The sequence below is a fragment of the Balearica regulorum genome, chromosome 8 (assembly GCF_011004875.1).
Source record: "Balearica regulorum gibbericeps isolate bBalReg1 chromosome 8, bBalReg1.pri, whole genome shotgun sequence".
Classification (NCBI taxonomy): domain Eukaryota; kingdom Metazoa; phylum Chordata; class Aves; order Gruiformes; family Gruidae; genus Balearica; species Balearica regulorum.
This window is the reverse complement of record NC_046191.1, coordinates 29,365,196-29,380,889: the sequence shown is the minus strand read 5'-3', so window position 1 is coordinate 29,380,889 and position 15,694 is coordinate 29,365,196. Positions and strand designations below refer to the sequence as shown.

General features: G+C 42.5%; 1 protein-coding gene across 9 annotated transcripts in view; it reads right to left on the bottom strand.

The window, feature by feature from the left end:
- The window catches only part of KLHL20 (kelch like family member 20), a 494,534-nt gene that overhangs the window by 10,986 nt on the left and 467,854 nt on the right, over nt 1-15,694 (bottom strand). For 5 of the 9 annotated variants that reach the window (XM_075760332.1, XM_075760330.1, XM_075760331.1 and 2 more), the window contains exons 1-9: nt 12,427-13,032; nt 7,710-7,868; nt 6,459-6,553; nt 5,102-5,217; nt 4,553-4,736; nt 3,230-3,373; nt 2,879-3,012; nt 2,063-2,271; nt 302-408 (exon numbers count right to left, since the gene is read on the bottom strand). In XM_075760332.1, coding sequence (XP_075616447.1) covers nt 302-408; nt 2,063-2,271; nt 2,879-3,012; nt 3,230-3,373; nt 4,553-4,736; nt 5,102-5,217; nt 6,459-6,553; nt 7,710-7,868; nt 12,427-13,032 — 1,754 coding nt within the window. Of the gene's footprint in view, nt 1-301; nt 409-2,062; nt 2,272-2,878; nt 3,013-3,229; nt 3,374-4,552; nt 4,737-5,101; nt 5,218-6,458; nt 6,554-7,709; nt 7,869-12,426; nt 13,033-15,694 lie in introns of those variants that run through there. The other 4 variants (XM_075760327.1, XM_075760326.1, XM_075760333.1 and 1 more) reach the window with 1 other exon arrangement.

Below are 15,694 nucleotides of genomic sequence, written 5' to 3'. Positions count from 1 at the left end.
GAATCAATGGCTGGAATTCAATCAGAAATAAGCATGAAAATGTTTCTCAACTGCCCTAGTTATAGGCATGGGGATGCTGAAGGTAAATGGCATACTGGAATATCTTTCAAAATGTGGTTTTCTTTCTTACACTTCCATGCTAGCCAACAAGCCACAACGTGCATGGTAGACTGGCTACCACACCCAAGTTCTTCACTATGGCGTACCTCACATTTCTAATTTGGCTAGGACAGCTCCAGTTGGGTGGCAGCTGCTAGAGCTGGGGATCACTATTTGATTGTTTCACAAACTTAACAGTTACCTCCATGTGTTAGCATCTGGATCAAACACCTCAATGGTCTTCAAGTACGTTGTGCCATCAAAACCCCCCACTGCCATTAGCTGTCCATTCACCACTGCAAGGCCAACCTGCAAAACAACCATCACAGATAGTAGCTATTAGCTGGGATGTCCTGAGAAGACAGATCCTGAAAAGGTTAAAATGAAAATGTTAATAAAAGGATTTAATAAGCATGTTTGGTGAAAGGCAGTCTGTAGTAGAGGGTCTGGGGGAGAAAAAGGACAAACAAAATAGCCAAAAAATAACAGGACATAAACAGTTAAATATGTATCTCAAAATAGAGACCATCAAAGAAAAAGCAGAAGGTTCCCCTCACTACCAACTACAAGAACTAGAACTGCTTGTGTGATAATAGATACATGAGAACCTAAGCCTTTATCAGCCAAAACTCACTATGTCCTGGACTGAAATTCTTAACAAAGTATGACACACACACATGTATCAGTATCTGCCAGCCTACAGCCTGGAACGCTTGCTTAAACTAGGAGAACCGTATGTAAGCCCCTGCCCTACTCCTCTCAGGCTGGAGGTCTGGAACATCTCTAAGCACCTTGGCCTCCGGACTTTCTCTCTTGTCTTTCTGCTGAAGCACACCACCACTGAAATCTCAAACAGTTCTGAGGTTTTGGAAGATCACTTCCAGTGAAAATATCTCATGGCATAACAGAGAAAAGACAACAAGAACACAATGTAAAATGGCCCGTCCTTGTTTTGGCTTTGAGGAAGTTGGAAACAACTCAGGAAGGCTACAGACACATCTGTTTAGTAGTTCCTACAGAAAGCAAATATAGAAGAGGTTCATGAAAAGTCAACACCTCATCAGTAACTAAAAAGGAGTGTGTTGGACAGTGTACTATGTTTTGAGGATGGAAATAAATACGTATTCTCTGCCTCCAAAACCAGTAGCTGCTCAAATTATGATTCATACTTGCCTCACCAGACACTGAAGTACTAACATAGAGACAGAATTAATCCACTCTTTACTATATAATCCAGTATCCAATGATAAATACTCATAACAATTGCATCTGCCCAAACACGATGACTACTTAAAACACTATGTTAATCTTTTGTTCGCATGTCTACAGAAAGTGGGAAGATTAGCAGTTAATGTGAAGATGCTGTCACTCCCCATACTCACAGGATTCGGAGAAGAGAGGCGACATACTAAGTGAAAGCCCAGAAACCCTGTTCCCACACACATCTCAAGGCAATGAAAAGACTTGGCTGGAATTTTGTATCTAAACACGTACTTGCCCAGTTTCCCAGCTCTTTCTTCTGGGCAAGTTGGTATGTTCACCTCCTAATTCATCCAAAGTGGATTGCAGGATGAGACTTGGGTACTAATTTTGACAGTGTTCTCTAATAGTATCTCACACCAAGTATGGCTGCTTCACCAAGTAAAAACCTAAAGAACTCCTCGGTTTCAGGCCTAAGTAGATGACTCCATATAAGGGACTAAAATTATTTAACAAGATCCTCAAATGACTCCACTTCCCCATCCTCAGGCATGTTAAACAGCTATCTAAGGCATAACACAACCACCACTTCATTCACTAGTCTTGCTAAAGAGCTTTGACTTTTTGCAAACCTTTCTCCTCACAGAAGAAGAAAGGTGAAGGTAGAGAGGAAGCAAAAGACAAACCTCCCAAGATGACACTACCCTGTGCTCTCACCATGTGATTACGTATGGTAAAAGCAAGCAAACTGAGCCAAACTCACTCCACTTCGGCGGGATGTCATGGCCACAACAGGAGACCACTGGTTGGTTCGAGGGTTGTATCTCTCAGCACTACTGAGCTCTGTTGTATCATCTCTGCCGCCCACAGCATAAATCATGTCTTGGTATACTGCACAGCCCAGGTGCTTCCTCCTCGTCCCCATGGGTGCAATTGTGTGCCAGCGGTTCTCCTGGGGATTGTAGCGTTCCACTGCAGAGGAAACGACACATCTTTGGACAACAGGATTGGCAGGCAGCAGGGGTTAGCAGTTTTGAACCTGCATCCAAAGTATTGCTCAATCTGTAAAGACGCTGCAATTTCCACCCACCGAAAATACGACGAACCAGTTTGTTATCTCTCACTCTAATGCCTTTCTTCTATAGAAGGCTTGCTATTGTCTCTCCAGTCCTACAAAGTCAAATGACATTCAGCATCTTCACTCAAGAGTGAGCTGACAATGCTACAAACTGACCTGCGTTACCATCTTGCAGTAGTTTTACCTTTGGCACCTTCCTTCCTACAGCAGAAAAGGGCTACTGCAGGAAAAAAGATGTGCTTGCAACTGTTATGCAAATCAAAGTATTTTATTCAGGACACACTGCCAAATGCGACATTGAGAAAGAAAAAAACAACACAGAACCAGGTAATAAGGGCTCACAAGCCTAAAAAGTGAATTACTGTACGGTAAAAATCAAGTTTAAAGGAGAAAAAACACAGCAAAGTTATGACTAATTTATTCAACAGCCATCCGGGGACACTAAGGACAAATAGGACAGTGACAAGTGCTGACTGCAATGAGGGACAGCAAAAGGCATACCCGTATTGAGAGGAGAAGTCCCATCAGAGCCTCCCACAGCATAGAGGAAGCCCCCCAGCACAGCCACTGCAACCCCCAGGCGCCTGGTGCTCATGGAAGCCACTCGAGTCCATTTGTTTTCTTTGGGATCATACCTGGCAAAAGAATAAGTGCTGAAGCTTAGTGAAGTGTCGGCATCTTCACAAAGGGGCAGGAAGACTGACCTTATTCTCTCCAAAGAAAAATCCCCATAAGATTTGTACAGTACTTACCCCCCTCTCCAGCTCGTCTGCATCAATTGCACCTTCTAAGAGACGCTCTTGTCCCCATGCACCACTTTTTTTTTTTTTTTTAAATTTAACTAAAAAGTACCTTTCCACAATGTTGAGACAAGAGACACCATCCTGGCCACCCACAGCATAGAGGTAGCCCCCAAGAACTGCTACTCCAACACTGGTCCTGCAGGTGCTGGTGGGGGCCACATCACTGCTCCACTGATTGGTCTTCGGATCATACCTAGAAAAACACACCAAACAGCACAAAATTGCTTGTCTAGGTATACTTCAGGCTCTTCCAGGCAGTGAAACTTGCTTATCTTGAGCTTAAACCACAACACAGCTATTTTGTAAGTTGGATAAAACCCCATAACTGATATAATGCATCCAATACATGTTATTCCAGGGATGTTCAAACTGCAGCTTGAGATGATTCAAAGTGAAAATCAAAGGTTCAGCTTCGTAAGGCAGCAAGTTACCAGGGACTGGCTGACATGTGGCAACTTGCATCTATGCAAAGAGCAGCAGAGAGAGTTCCTCTGCTGTATGTTCTCTGCAGTTCATGCAAGAACTCAGCCAGCACTGGGACCTGCACTTCGAGATAAAAGAGGAAGGAACCCCATGGACTTGGGAATCCAGAGACAAGGAAACATGGTGCATAGCAGAAAAGTATGGGACACGGGAGATGTAAGGCTAAGGCCATGATCTGAGAAGCTGGGAGTATGCAAGGAGATACGTGGGAAGAAGGGGAGGCTTGAGGACAAAGGCGGTATTTGTGTTGCTTGTTGGATCTGTTACAGGGCTGAGATTTAGAGTGCTAGGAGCACTTGAGTCACGTGGCTTTTAGGCATGGGGATTGCCATATGCAGCTCCCAGAAACAGGAAGTTTGACAAAGCTTGTTTGACTTAGGTCTTTCACAGGTCTAAACCTGACCTATTTTCCTTCTGTGTAAGTGTTTGCAAGGTTCCTTAATTCTCTGGTTAACACTCCACAATAAAATTCCAGGCTCTTTCCCTCACCATCTAAGAAATACTTACTGTAACCTCACCTTCCTCAACAATGCTAAAAACAAACCAGCAATCGCAAAGAAGGTTAACCAGGATCATCACTTCTCCCATCAATTATACCCAGGCCCATCTCTTACATATGCCTTCCTTATACCAAAGGCTACATCTTGTCTCGTTAAGCTGGGGATTACGTGACACAAGGTGTTATGCATGAAGTCCTAGTTCAGCAGTAAACCAACACAATATTGAAGGGGTACACAAGGGAGGAGGAAATGTAGGTAACGTAATATAAATTTCAGGTTTTCAGCAGAACAAGAAGGCAGCTGGCAAAATGAACTCATTTTTAAGAGGCTGCACCCAGGTTTAAACATCCAGAGTTAACATTTTGCGCACTGGCCTTATGGAGACCTACCTTTCTACACTGTTAAGATAAGAGGAACCATCATGGCCTCCCACAGCATAGAGGAGGTCATCCAGAACACTGACTCCAACACCACAGCGTCTTTTGCTCATGGAAGCCACCATCCGCCACTCGTTGGTTTGAGGGTCATAGCGCTCGACACTGGAAATTGCATCCCCGCTACACCAGCCCCCCACTGTAGGAACCAAACACAACAAGTAGCGTCATAATAACACACTGAGCTCACGTACTGTACATGTGCCTGGTACAAATAATCCCTCCGAACTTTGTCAACCTTAACCCAGTAGCCCCATCTCTGACTTACTCATTCTGAGGATTATAATTAGAAGACAGAATGTGATTTTTCAAGAGGATTAGCATAACTGTGGCATTCATAGCACCAAAGAAATCACACAAGTAAGAAAGCATAAGATAAATCCCCAAATATTAATGCACAGGTCACTTCAGAAACATGTTGTAAAGACTAGCCTTACAGAAGAACTATCACCAGAAAATCCAGACTTGAGTCTCCTGACCTAAGCCAGAAGGAGCTATACATACCTGCAAAGAGCACTTCTCCACAGCGGATGGGTTTGCGTGGTCTAGTTCTTGGTCCTTGCATCAGTGGTCGCTCTTGGGGCAACAGCAGATAATTTTTAGCTTCATCCACTAGATCCCTGTGTAAGACAGGAAAATATTAATCCCCAAAGTTCACTGATACCAGTCTCAGGAGAAGGTACAAATCAAAACCAAGGGCAAGAGCAGCCAGCACTAGTCATGCACTTCAGGTATTCACAAATCACCTAAGTGCATGACTAGCTCTAGTTAAAACGTACATTGTCACCTAAATACTCATCAGCTGTTTACAAGTCATTTACACAGTGGCAGCACTAGACCAGTATCAGTATTTGGCCAGAGTTAATAATAGATATTGCTTGCCATACAAAGACTGATAAAAACCTCTGACAAGAGATTTGTCAAGCTTACTGTGCAGAAAACAAAAACCCAGACTGCCTCAAGCTAAAACTTAACAATCAGTTGTTTTGCCTAGGGAAAAAACAGGAGTTGAAAAGCACACAAATACATAATACACACGCACAACCAACAGATGGAGATAGTACCCTTCTGATGAATATTTTCTCCATCAGCTCTGGCCAGCTCACACTGTCCATCCATGCATGACTTGCCACCTGGACTAATCCTAATATTCCAAATCCTTGAATAAAACAAACAAACAAAAAAAACCCAAAAAAACCCCAAGCCCCCCCCCCAAAAAAAAGAAAAAAGTAGTCCTCCTCCCCTCTACATATGTGGAACTCCCCCACTATGAATGTTTATGGAAGATAACAGTTTAGCCTATCCCCTGTACTTTTTTAACATTAAGGACAAGAAAAATTGCCTGCTTTATAGATGATACAGAACTCCACAGAACTAGAAAGGTGAGACTCATAGCCTAAGAGGAGGAAATGAGAGTTTCCCTGCACTAGCGTTGTGGGAAACAGCAGACTCTAATTCCAGAGTCTAATTCCGTTACCAAAGTGCAGACTTTTTACATACTTTAAGTCCTAATGAGATCACGAATGCCATGCAAGTGGTAAGCTGTAACGAAAGGCCATGACTAGAGAAAAAAAAAGCAAAATGGAAAACAATACACTGAAGGGTATTTTACCAACAGTCAAACTGTGCACTCAAAGTTTACTATTACACTGAAGAACAAAAACACTTCTAGGGCACACTAGTCACTGATTTGCAAATACTAAACACTTTCTTGCATCTCTTCTCCTCCCAGTTGCAAAAGAGGAAATTGTGAGATACCACCCATTTACCACTGACAATCAGCACAGTTTTAGAGAACAGATGCAAATAAGGCACCCAAATACAACAAAATCCAAATCTGTAGATCAGTCAGGAGATTTACCGGCATTCCTCATCGCTCTTAATAAGTGGATCAGAGCCCACTGTACCCACAAGAAATTTGGGACTCAGCAGCGGTAGACGGACATGCTGCAGGACCTAAAACACAGAACACATACGGTAAACCACATATACTCACAGAGATGCAAGAAGCCAAATTGAAAACAATAGTGGCTAAGAAATTTTGATAGGGAGTTAGTAATTCCTCTGGCAAACATGCCCAGTCATTTGCACATCCAAACCCTGGCATTTTAGTTAAACACAGCTCATCTTTGAGCACCATTGCCTTTTCAATATACCCATTTAGACACCCAACAGAAAATCAGTCTTTGAAAGGGGACAATCCAATGGATCTATTAACAGCTGAAAACAAGGTCACAATTGAAAACCTTTACAAAATTACAGATGTCAATACATCTGCCTGAAAAACTAGTTTAGTTAGAAGCTTTATCAACTATTTAGCTCTCAAGTATGACTGGTATTGTGCAGTAAGTGAACAATAGCAAATAATGTGCCTTTCACAACAGTTTAGAATTTAGAGATGCAAGCAGGTACAGACAGAGGGGCCAAAAAAGGCATGCAGCTCTAAAAGCTGTAAGAGCTACCTTGAGAACAGCAGGTTTTTCTGGTTTGGTTTATTTAAAATAATTTTCAAAAGGTTTCCGCTAAATAAAGTTGCATTTAATGTCTATTTCCAAAGCAGAAACACTGAGGCAGGCAGACTCTCACCTCTTTTGATCAGAAAGCCTGAGACTTCAGAGGCTTTCCAGCTGACAGCTCTGTCAGAATGGGTGCTTCTCTGAAATGTCTTGGCTTAGATGAAGCATCCTATTTCAACAAAACCATTCTGACAAGCTCCAGTATAAGATCACGAGGGCTGAGGCATACATCAAACAGCAGTGCTTAAAGATACAGCCCAAACGAAGGCAAGCTTTTCCTTATCCATTATGGTTTTTTATACAACACTCAAAGCAATGCAGGCAGGTTTGTCTGGACAGACTACTGGAATGATCTAGTTTGGCAAGTCCTACCTGGAAACAATTCAACAAAGCCCCTATTGAAGGCTCTAGCCACTGCACCTTCCAGCCTAGATGATGGGAGAGTGGAAGCCACCTAACATAGGTGGAAGTCAGAGAGGATTACTGTGGCTCTGCACGCATTCAGAACTGTGACAGTGCTGTGGCACCACCACATCAGCCCTCATTACTCTTCTCCTGGATAAAGAGGTCTCGAATATTACTGCGTTCAAGATTACCTGTGGCAGCTGGGGTCTTCTTTCCTGTATGCTGTATTTCACCCAGGCCATCACCGCATTGAACACCTGCTCTTCACTGCGAACATTTAACTCATCACTGGATATAATGTCTATGAGCTGATTGGCAGGGAGCAGCATGAACTCCTCACTCTCCATTACCTGGTTAAATGGAAAGGGGGGAAAAAAAAAAAAAAGATAAGGACAGTGGCCAAAGCACCAAAGAGCCATTCACCACTCCAGTACTTCAGTGCAAGTCTGAAGTGGATACAGTCCACTTGAATTAGTCTAATGGACTGATCCAGGAAAGTGCCACATACCCATCACTATTTTGACATCGACACATGTGAAGGGTTTGCTGCACAGAGCAGATTGCAGTCCCTAGCAACACAACACAGACACCTTGAGATGGGGTTGCAAGTGAAAGGGAATTTTATACAAAGTTTTCTTGTTGGACGCTTTTAAAGGGTTAAACCACAGAACACACTGATCAGGTTTCAAAATTTAGCAAAAACAAAGCCCTCCTTTAAAATCAGTCTCTTTGTTTGCCACATCTAATATATATAGAATCACAGAATGGTTTGGGTTGGAAGGGACCTTAAAGATCATCTAGTTCCAGCCGCCCTGCTGCAGGCAGGGACACCCTCCACTAGACCACGTTGCCCAAAGCCTCATCCAACCTGGTCTTAAACACTTCCAGGGATGGGGCATCCACAGCCTCTCTGGGCAACCAGTACCTCACCATTCTAACAGTAAAGAATTTCTTTCTAACATCTAATCTAAATCGACCCTCCTTCAGCTTAAAAAAGCAGAAATTAAAACACTGCATAGGTAATAAATATGTGACTGAAAAGCAGTGTCAGAATAGAGAGGCTCTAGTCAAAAGAAATCCAAAACAGAGCACAAGAATACGAGTCTCAAACAAGTTACCAGAGGCATTGTAGAGAACACAGAAAGTCTTCCTGAATGCCGATTTGTGGCAGAACAGAAAATATTTCAGGAGAGGGTGATGGACTCATTTGATCCTGCCTTTTTCATTTGCTCTAAATATATAGAGTTTGCACAAGTCCAGATGCATTAAGAAGGAATCAGAGCCTCCTAAGGCCTTAAGGACTGATCTCTTGTGAAATTCAAGACAGTGACAATCTGCAAACATGTTAATTCCTTCAGTACCCACGATAGCGACCAAGTTTCTCAGGAGACTTTAGCCGTCGCCGGAGGACCGCTCACACACACCACACCACAGAGCACATGTGAGTCAGCCTGCGACTGCCTTGAGAGCTTACAGAGCTCAGGCACAACCACATCTGCTGCACAGATACCAGGTAGATGGGAAAGAAGCAAGAATCAAAATAAAGAGAACTGCAGAAATGGTTTGATTGATAACTCCCAGCTTGGCTTCCCTACAACCATTCCACCAAGCCTCCAAGAGGTTCAGTGACAGAAAATAACTGAATACAGGCTTGCCCTTATCATTTGCGACCACGTTAGGATTCCAGGACTTATGATTTGCAGCATGAATGAAAGAAAAATACATTCTTTGACACCATCATCTCAACAGCAGTCAGCTGTGAAGTCCTTTTAATTACCTAAAGAAATTAAGAGCACTGAATGAATATACAAAAATTGTCAAGTACTGACAACAGCAAATATAGTTAGAAGGAACACAACAGACAGCGAAACCAGTTACCAGACTTTGTTCTAGGATCCCGTGGGCTTTCAGAGGCAGTAGGAGCCACAGCAAGGTTAGCTCACACACTTCTTCAGCCTTAGAACTGGGTTGGTCATTAAAGATCATTATCAGCATTTTTCCATAGTCTCCCTCCCTTCCACATAGACTAGCTTACATCGAAGCTTTACCCCAGCAGTTTGTAAATGCAGCCTCAGACTCTGAAAACAGAGGTTGTGGAAATTTATGAGTTAAGGATGGTCATCCAGGCTCTCCTCCACCCTCAAAAAACCCAGTTGCATCAATGGCCTCACAAAACTCAAACTATTGGCAGCACTTCTGCAAGCCAAGTTATTACTACTATGCAACTTGTTCGTTTACAGAGTAAAACAAATAATTATTTAAAATGCTTTGGCTTAATTATCAGGATACTAATAATTATCTGACTAATATTAATAGTCTATTTGACTGACTTGCTTACTAAACAAGAATTTGATGGGCTTCATTTCCTCTACAGTATTCATGTGCATTACTACATTTACAAACAGATAGAATAAATGTCAGAGTATACAATATGGAGTGCAATTTTTATCTGTTGATACAAAGTACAAGTTGTTCATCCTTAAGTATATTTTTTTCCCTTCACACAGATGTCAGAGACCAAACCAAAAAAATACAAAGGCTGTTCTTGTACAGCGGAGTTGTTAATATAACCATTTCACATTACATGCACAAGATTCACTAGGGGTTTTAGGCAACAAATTAAATTGAGGGGAATGGAAAACTTGGAAAAACATTCTACCAAGAAGTTAATGATGTAATGCAGCAATACACATAAAAATTAATAGAACTAGCACAGCAGAGGACATGAAGCAATTCAGACTGCATTCAAAGTAACTGCATGGGTTGGCTCGATGCCTAGTGCTTAATATTTTACATTGCCATTCAGGAAATTCCCATCTCACGTTTCTTTCTGCCAGCTTGGAGGAACGATGACCATATAGCCTCTGCAGAGAAAGGCACATTTTTTTATCAGTTCTCAACCTCCACAGTGGAAGATGTTTAAGTAGCCAAGTCACTGGCTTCCATCAGGGTTTACCAATCCACTTTCCAGATGGAAAATAACAGCAGAACAGAACACAATCCCAACAAGCAGCACCATTAAGATTGTCTGCAGTGGAAGCAAAAGAAATGATCGTTAAGGATACAGAGCTGCAAAACTCCTGGGGCACTGAAAGGGACACCAAAACCTGCTCAGGCCAAAGAAATAGTGCTCTAATCTAAGCAACTGTTTTCCAGAGGCCATGATTCAGTTAAGTCAATTATAATTTGCATCATCGTTGAGGAGGAGAGTGTCCAAAACTTTTCCTCTGTGTGTTTTAACAGGGATAAGGAAGACAGGAAGCAGTCTTTGAGGGACTGTGAAAGAAAAGAACTCCATAGCAGGCAGCTCTTAACAGCCAGCTGCATGTATTAATGCTAAAACATTTTAAAACAAAATTGTTATGCTGTTAAAAAGTTATTTAGAGGCTTGCAAGCATGCCCTACTCATGTAATAATGAGAAGAGCACAGATCTAACCATTAAAACGACCAAGCACTGAAAATAAATGACCATCTGGTTACCATTCTGCTCCCAAAAAAAAAAAAAAGCAGAATAAAAGAAATGCAGAGCAAGCACAGAGCACATGAAACGGCCAGCTAAAATGTAGGGCTTTTGGGAAATCACCAAGTTCTACCAAAAGAAAAAAAAAAAACACCTCTCATCTTAAACAGCAAATTCTAGTATTTATGGTTAGGAAAGGCGTATTTAATTGCAACTTTTAGAGTACACTGATGTCATATGTCTACAGTTAAACACCAAGTATTGTCTTCAAAGTGTCCAGAAGTCAAGTTCAATTGTGTTTGCTTCTGCTCATAATTTTAAATACTATCTGACTGAAATTAATATAATTGCAATCTGTTTCCTGTGAGGAAAAAAACATCAACAAACTGCAATCAATCACCGCACTTACATACTGCCACTTCTCTGGGGAAACTAAATTAGCATCAGAAGTCAATACTGGAGTTACTCCCTTTGGAAAGGTTCTACTTGTGAAGCAGGTGGAAAGAGATTTCTCCACAGCAGGCTACCTGTTCCAAAGGACAGAAGAGTGCAGTTTCTGGAAAAGCCAAGAGACAAACCTCTCTAGCAGGGGAACAGACCTTTATGCTGGGTGCACTCCTAGAGAGTAGCTGTTTCCAACATACATGCAAATTCTTCCCCTTCCAACCAGGGCTCAGGAAAAACACCACTTAAGTGTTGGGCTCCCTTCTGCATCTGGGTGTAACAGTCAAGTAAGACCCACTTTTCTCAGACTACTGCTCACAGAATCCTTAATTATTATGCTGATCCTTCCCTGAACCAGTTGCTGGCAATTTCTTTTCTCCAAAAATCATCTAGGCAGAATTAACAAAGGAAAAGAGACTTGGGTTTATAAAAGGTCAGCTACAAAATTACACATTTGAATTACTTTCAAACAACTTCTGCTGAATAATAGATGCAAAACCCTAGTTCTCCTACAGCAAGGGAGCTGTAGACTCCACTGAGGCAGCTGTATGCTCCCCCAATACACCCACATTTCCAATCCCTAAACTCAACACCAGGTTGGTTTTTTTTGTTCTATTGATGTATTGTCCTTACTTTAACATCCATGTCTCCTTCAATCCTGTAGAATTCAGAACATTTCTGAAAGGGGAGTGGAATGTCACACCATTGTGCAGCCATATCAGATATAACAACAAACTCCAACTATGCCTGTGACCCTGCCTTCCACATAGCACTCGTCACACAACTTGAAGAAATGCTGTGGATCACATACAAACCATCAGCGCAACTCTGTCCTGCAAGTACCTCTTCCCTCCTCCTTCCCCAACTAACGGCTGACACCCATCGCTATTAGGGCACACAGCAGATGTAAAGACAGGATTTGGAAAGAAACACAAAACGAGACTTGCCCAGGCTCTCACAGGACACGTTCACATGTTTTACACCATGATTCCAGAATTCTTACCTCCTGGAAGTTATGCTGTGTGAACTTGTCAGCAATCCTCAGCAGTTCACGGCATGAGTGAGTGTCAGCAAAAGCTCGGATGCCCAGGCAATTGGAAGGGTCCAATTGTCTCTTAAGGAACTCGCAGCAAGCCTCCTGAATCTCGGCCAACTGGAGAAGGCAAGCAGCTGGCAACAAGGTCTGGACATTTCCCTCTTCCACAGTGATCTGAGAGGTGTATGCAAAGTCAATCAGCAGTTCCATGGCCCTTTCATCGATGTCTCTGATCACTACTTCTGTCTGCCGACTCTCTGCCAGCTCCCCAGTGAACATGGCTCGGAAGTAAGGGCTGCAGGCGGACAGAATCACCCTGTGAGCATAGATCTTCTTCGCACCGACTACTAGCACCACATCGCACAATTCCCGGTGCTTCCGGAGAAGATTGATGACTTCCAAAGTTTGTCGAGGGTGCTTGTCAGAGATGTAGGGCATGCGAGCAGGCTGCGGCACCCCTTCTGGCAGTTTGTTTGGATCTCCGAGTGTGCAACGGCTAGTCACGTCCATTCCGGTCTCTCCTGGTCGAGTACTGGTACACCTGCAGCGGAGGAAGCCATAAGATAGGACCATCATCAACTAATCTACCACCAACTGTCAGCCAAAGCTCTGGAGCTCGCAGCAATTACGAACGCAAAGCTAGCAGTGCCTGTTGCTACATGCTGGTACACGGAAACAAGCAGGTGATCACGTGAAAGAGGAATCCGTCTCAAACCAAAGTGTACCTAGAAGTAAACAAATGCCAACTTGCAACAGGCTTATATTTATATCTCTTTTAATGTGCTTTCTATGACACACTGCTGTAATATCCAACTACACATACATATTTATTAACTGAACCTCATAATAGCCTTGTGCGGTAGAGAAGTATTATCCCCATTTCATAGAGTGTGACTCAAAGCAGAAAAGATTAGCTGACTTGCCCATTGTCACTTGAGTTTCCTTTGACAGAGCTGGAGATGGATTTCCACTGCAAAGAATTCTGGCTGCATGATTTAGCCAAACTTCTCTGTTCTTCTACCTACATTTTTGATAGGGTCACTCATCACTCTGATATCTGAACACACTAAACTGTCACACAGACTTCAGTAACTTAAAATGGCCTGCAGCCTAACATGGGTATCTTTCAGGTTCACAGAACATCCATTTAATCATCACCTCTTCAGTTATTTTTGAATTATAGAGGCTTCTGACTCAATCCACCTTCCCTACCACATTTCAAAAGATAGCTAATCTTTCCCAGGGATGGCAGACTAAGAACTGTAGAAGGCAATTGGGATTATCAGAACAATCAGGAAAAAGTCAAAACAATAAAAGCATCCACAACTACTTGCCTACCAAAAAAGGAAGAAAATAAAGTCAAGATGGTAACTTTAGAGACGAGGAATGACTTCAGAATATATAAACCAAGTTTCTGGCACAGGGTAGGAAAAACATACTATCATCCCAGCTCCACATGCAACGTTCTAACTACCTGATGTCCCTCTTTACGAAAGTTCAGGCACTTTTCCTTTATCCCTCACATCCCTGAGCGTATGTCAGTTCTGCCACGGTATAAGTGCAATACCGCTCTGCACGACAGGGCAACAAGGCTGACAGATCACGCTTCGCACCCTGTACGCTACTAACTCGAGAGAACGGGAATGCAGTATTGCCCTGGGCCCTTCTGCAGGGATGAACCAAGATGACACATCTCATACCTCACTTTGCAGACACGTCTGCCTACACCCCAGGCTTCGCTACCACATTATGACTGAAATCAGTGCTAAACAAGAATTAAACCCAACTCTACTTTCAGCAGACTGAACGTAACTGAGACACCATTTTGTGTGTTCAAACACATGTGAATTTCTGCCAGATAACGTACGCACAATTATTTAAAAAGATGCATCAGCACCAGTGACATATCAATTACTATGAAAATAAAGAAAATACAGGAAACTATTGCCTCTTCCCACTTCAAAGGAAAACCATCACTTAGAGCAATTAAAGCATACTGAGCAAAATATCAGAATACTGATAGTTATGAATTACCCAGTGAGCGCACTGGCTGTTGGAGATACACTGAAAGACCCCATACACGCTATCCATTACCAGCTTCTCCAGTACACTGGCATTTGTGAGCTGTCACTACTTCACTTTGTTCATATTAAGAGTTGAAAAGAAATTTAACTTCGTTTTGCCACTGCTCAATGTATTTTGCAGCATGCTTGAAGGAAAGAATTAGAAAAAAAACAACTCACATCTTTTCCTCTCATTATTATGTCAATGGTGCTTTCTAACCACAGGGAAACCAGTCTCTTTGCAGCAGTTCAAATTATTCACTTGCATCTTAGCCTGTTTTCCCATTCCCCCCACACCCTCTCCTTGATCATCATATTCAGATGTTTCAGACCATTACCTCTTCCTCATATCTTAGTCACACAGATCCAGCTGGGTCTCCCCTCTGGGTTTTGCTGCTTGCTCCTGTTCAGCCTCTGCACCTTAAATGCCTTGGGTTGTTGTTTTTGGGTTTTTTTATCCCTACTCCATCTTTTCTATATCCATCACCATTCTCCTTTTCTGACACCTCTGACAAATCCTTCTGCTGTTATACTGCCTCTCACTCTCCTCCACCCACTCTTGTCCCTCATAACCCAAATTCACCTTGTGGGGTTTGACAACCATTTTCAAAGCTCTGCCACGAACATTCACGAACAATGCAGCTAAGCTCTCCTCACAGCAGCATACGCAAACTAAGTTTAATGGTACCCCCACAAAAACCCCAAGAAACCTTGGATAAAGATTAATTTATCTAATTGGCTTACTTTCATAGTCCTTAGCAGCTAAGGCCAGAGGGTAAGTAATTTAATCTTTCTACCAAGAGATGGAGAAAGGTGCTGACAAAAATCCCCCTGCAGAGTCTAGTTCTTGCTAAGCAAGCCAAATGGATTTTATTGTGCATTAGTGGTTTCAAGCTATGTCAAACCAACCTCTGGGAGGGGGGGGAAAAAAAAGAAAAGAAAAAATAAGTACCCTATTAAGACACATGGTACTGTAGTAATTTTGGACAGTTTGTCTTGACCAGACTGTCAGTCAAAGCATCCAAACACAGAACAGGCATTCTTAAAATAAAACCCCATTTCACATAACTAAAGATGACAAGAGACAGCCCACGTCCAGGATAACACCTCCTTTTGGAAAGCAGAACCTCTCTGTTACACCTGTAGTCTTTCCTCAAAGACAACCCCCACTA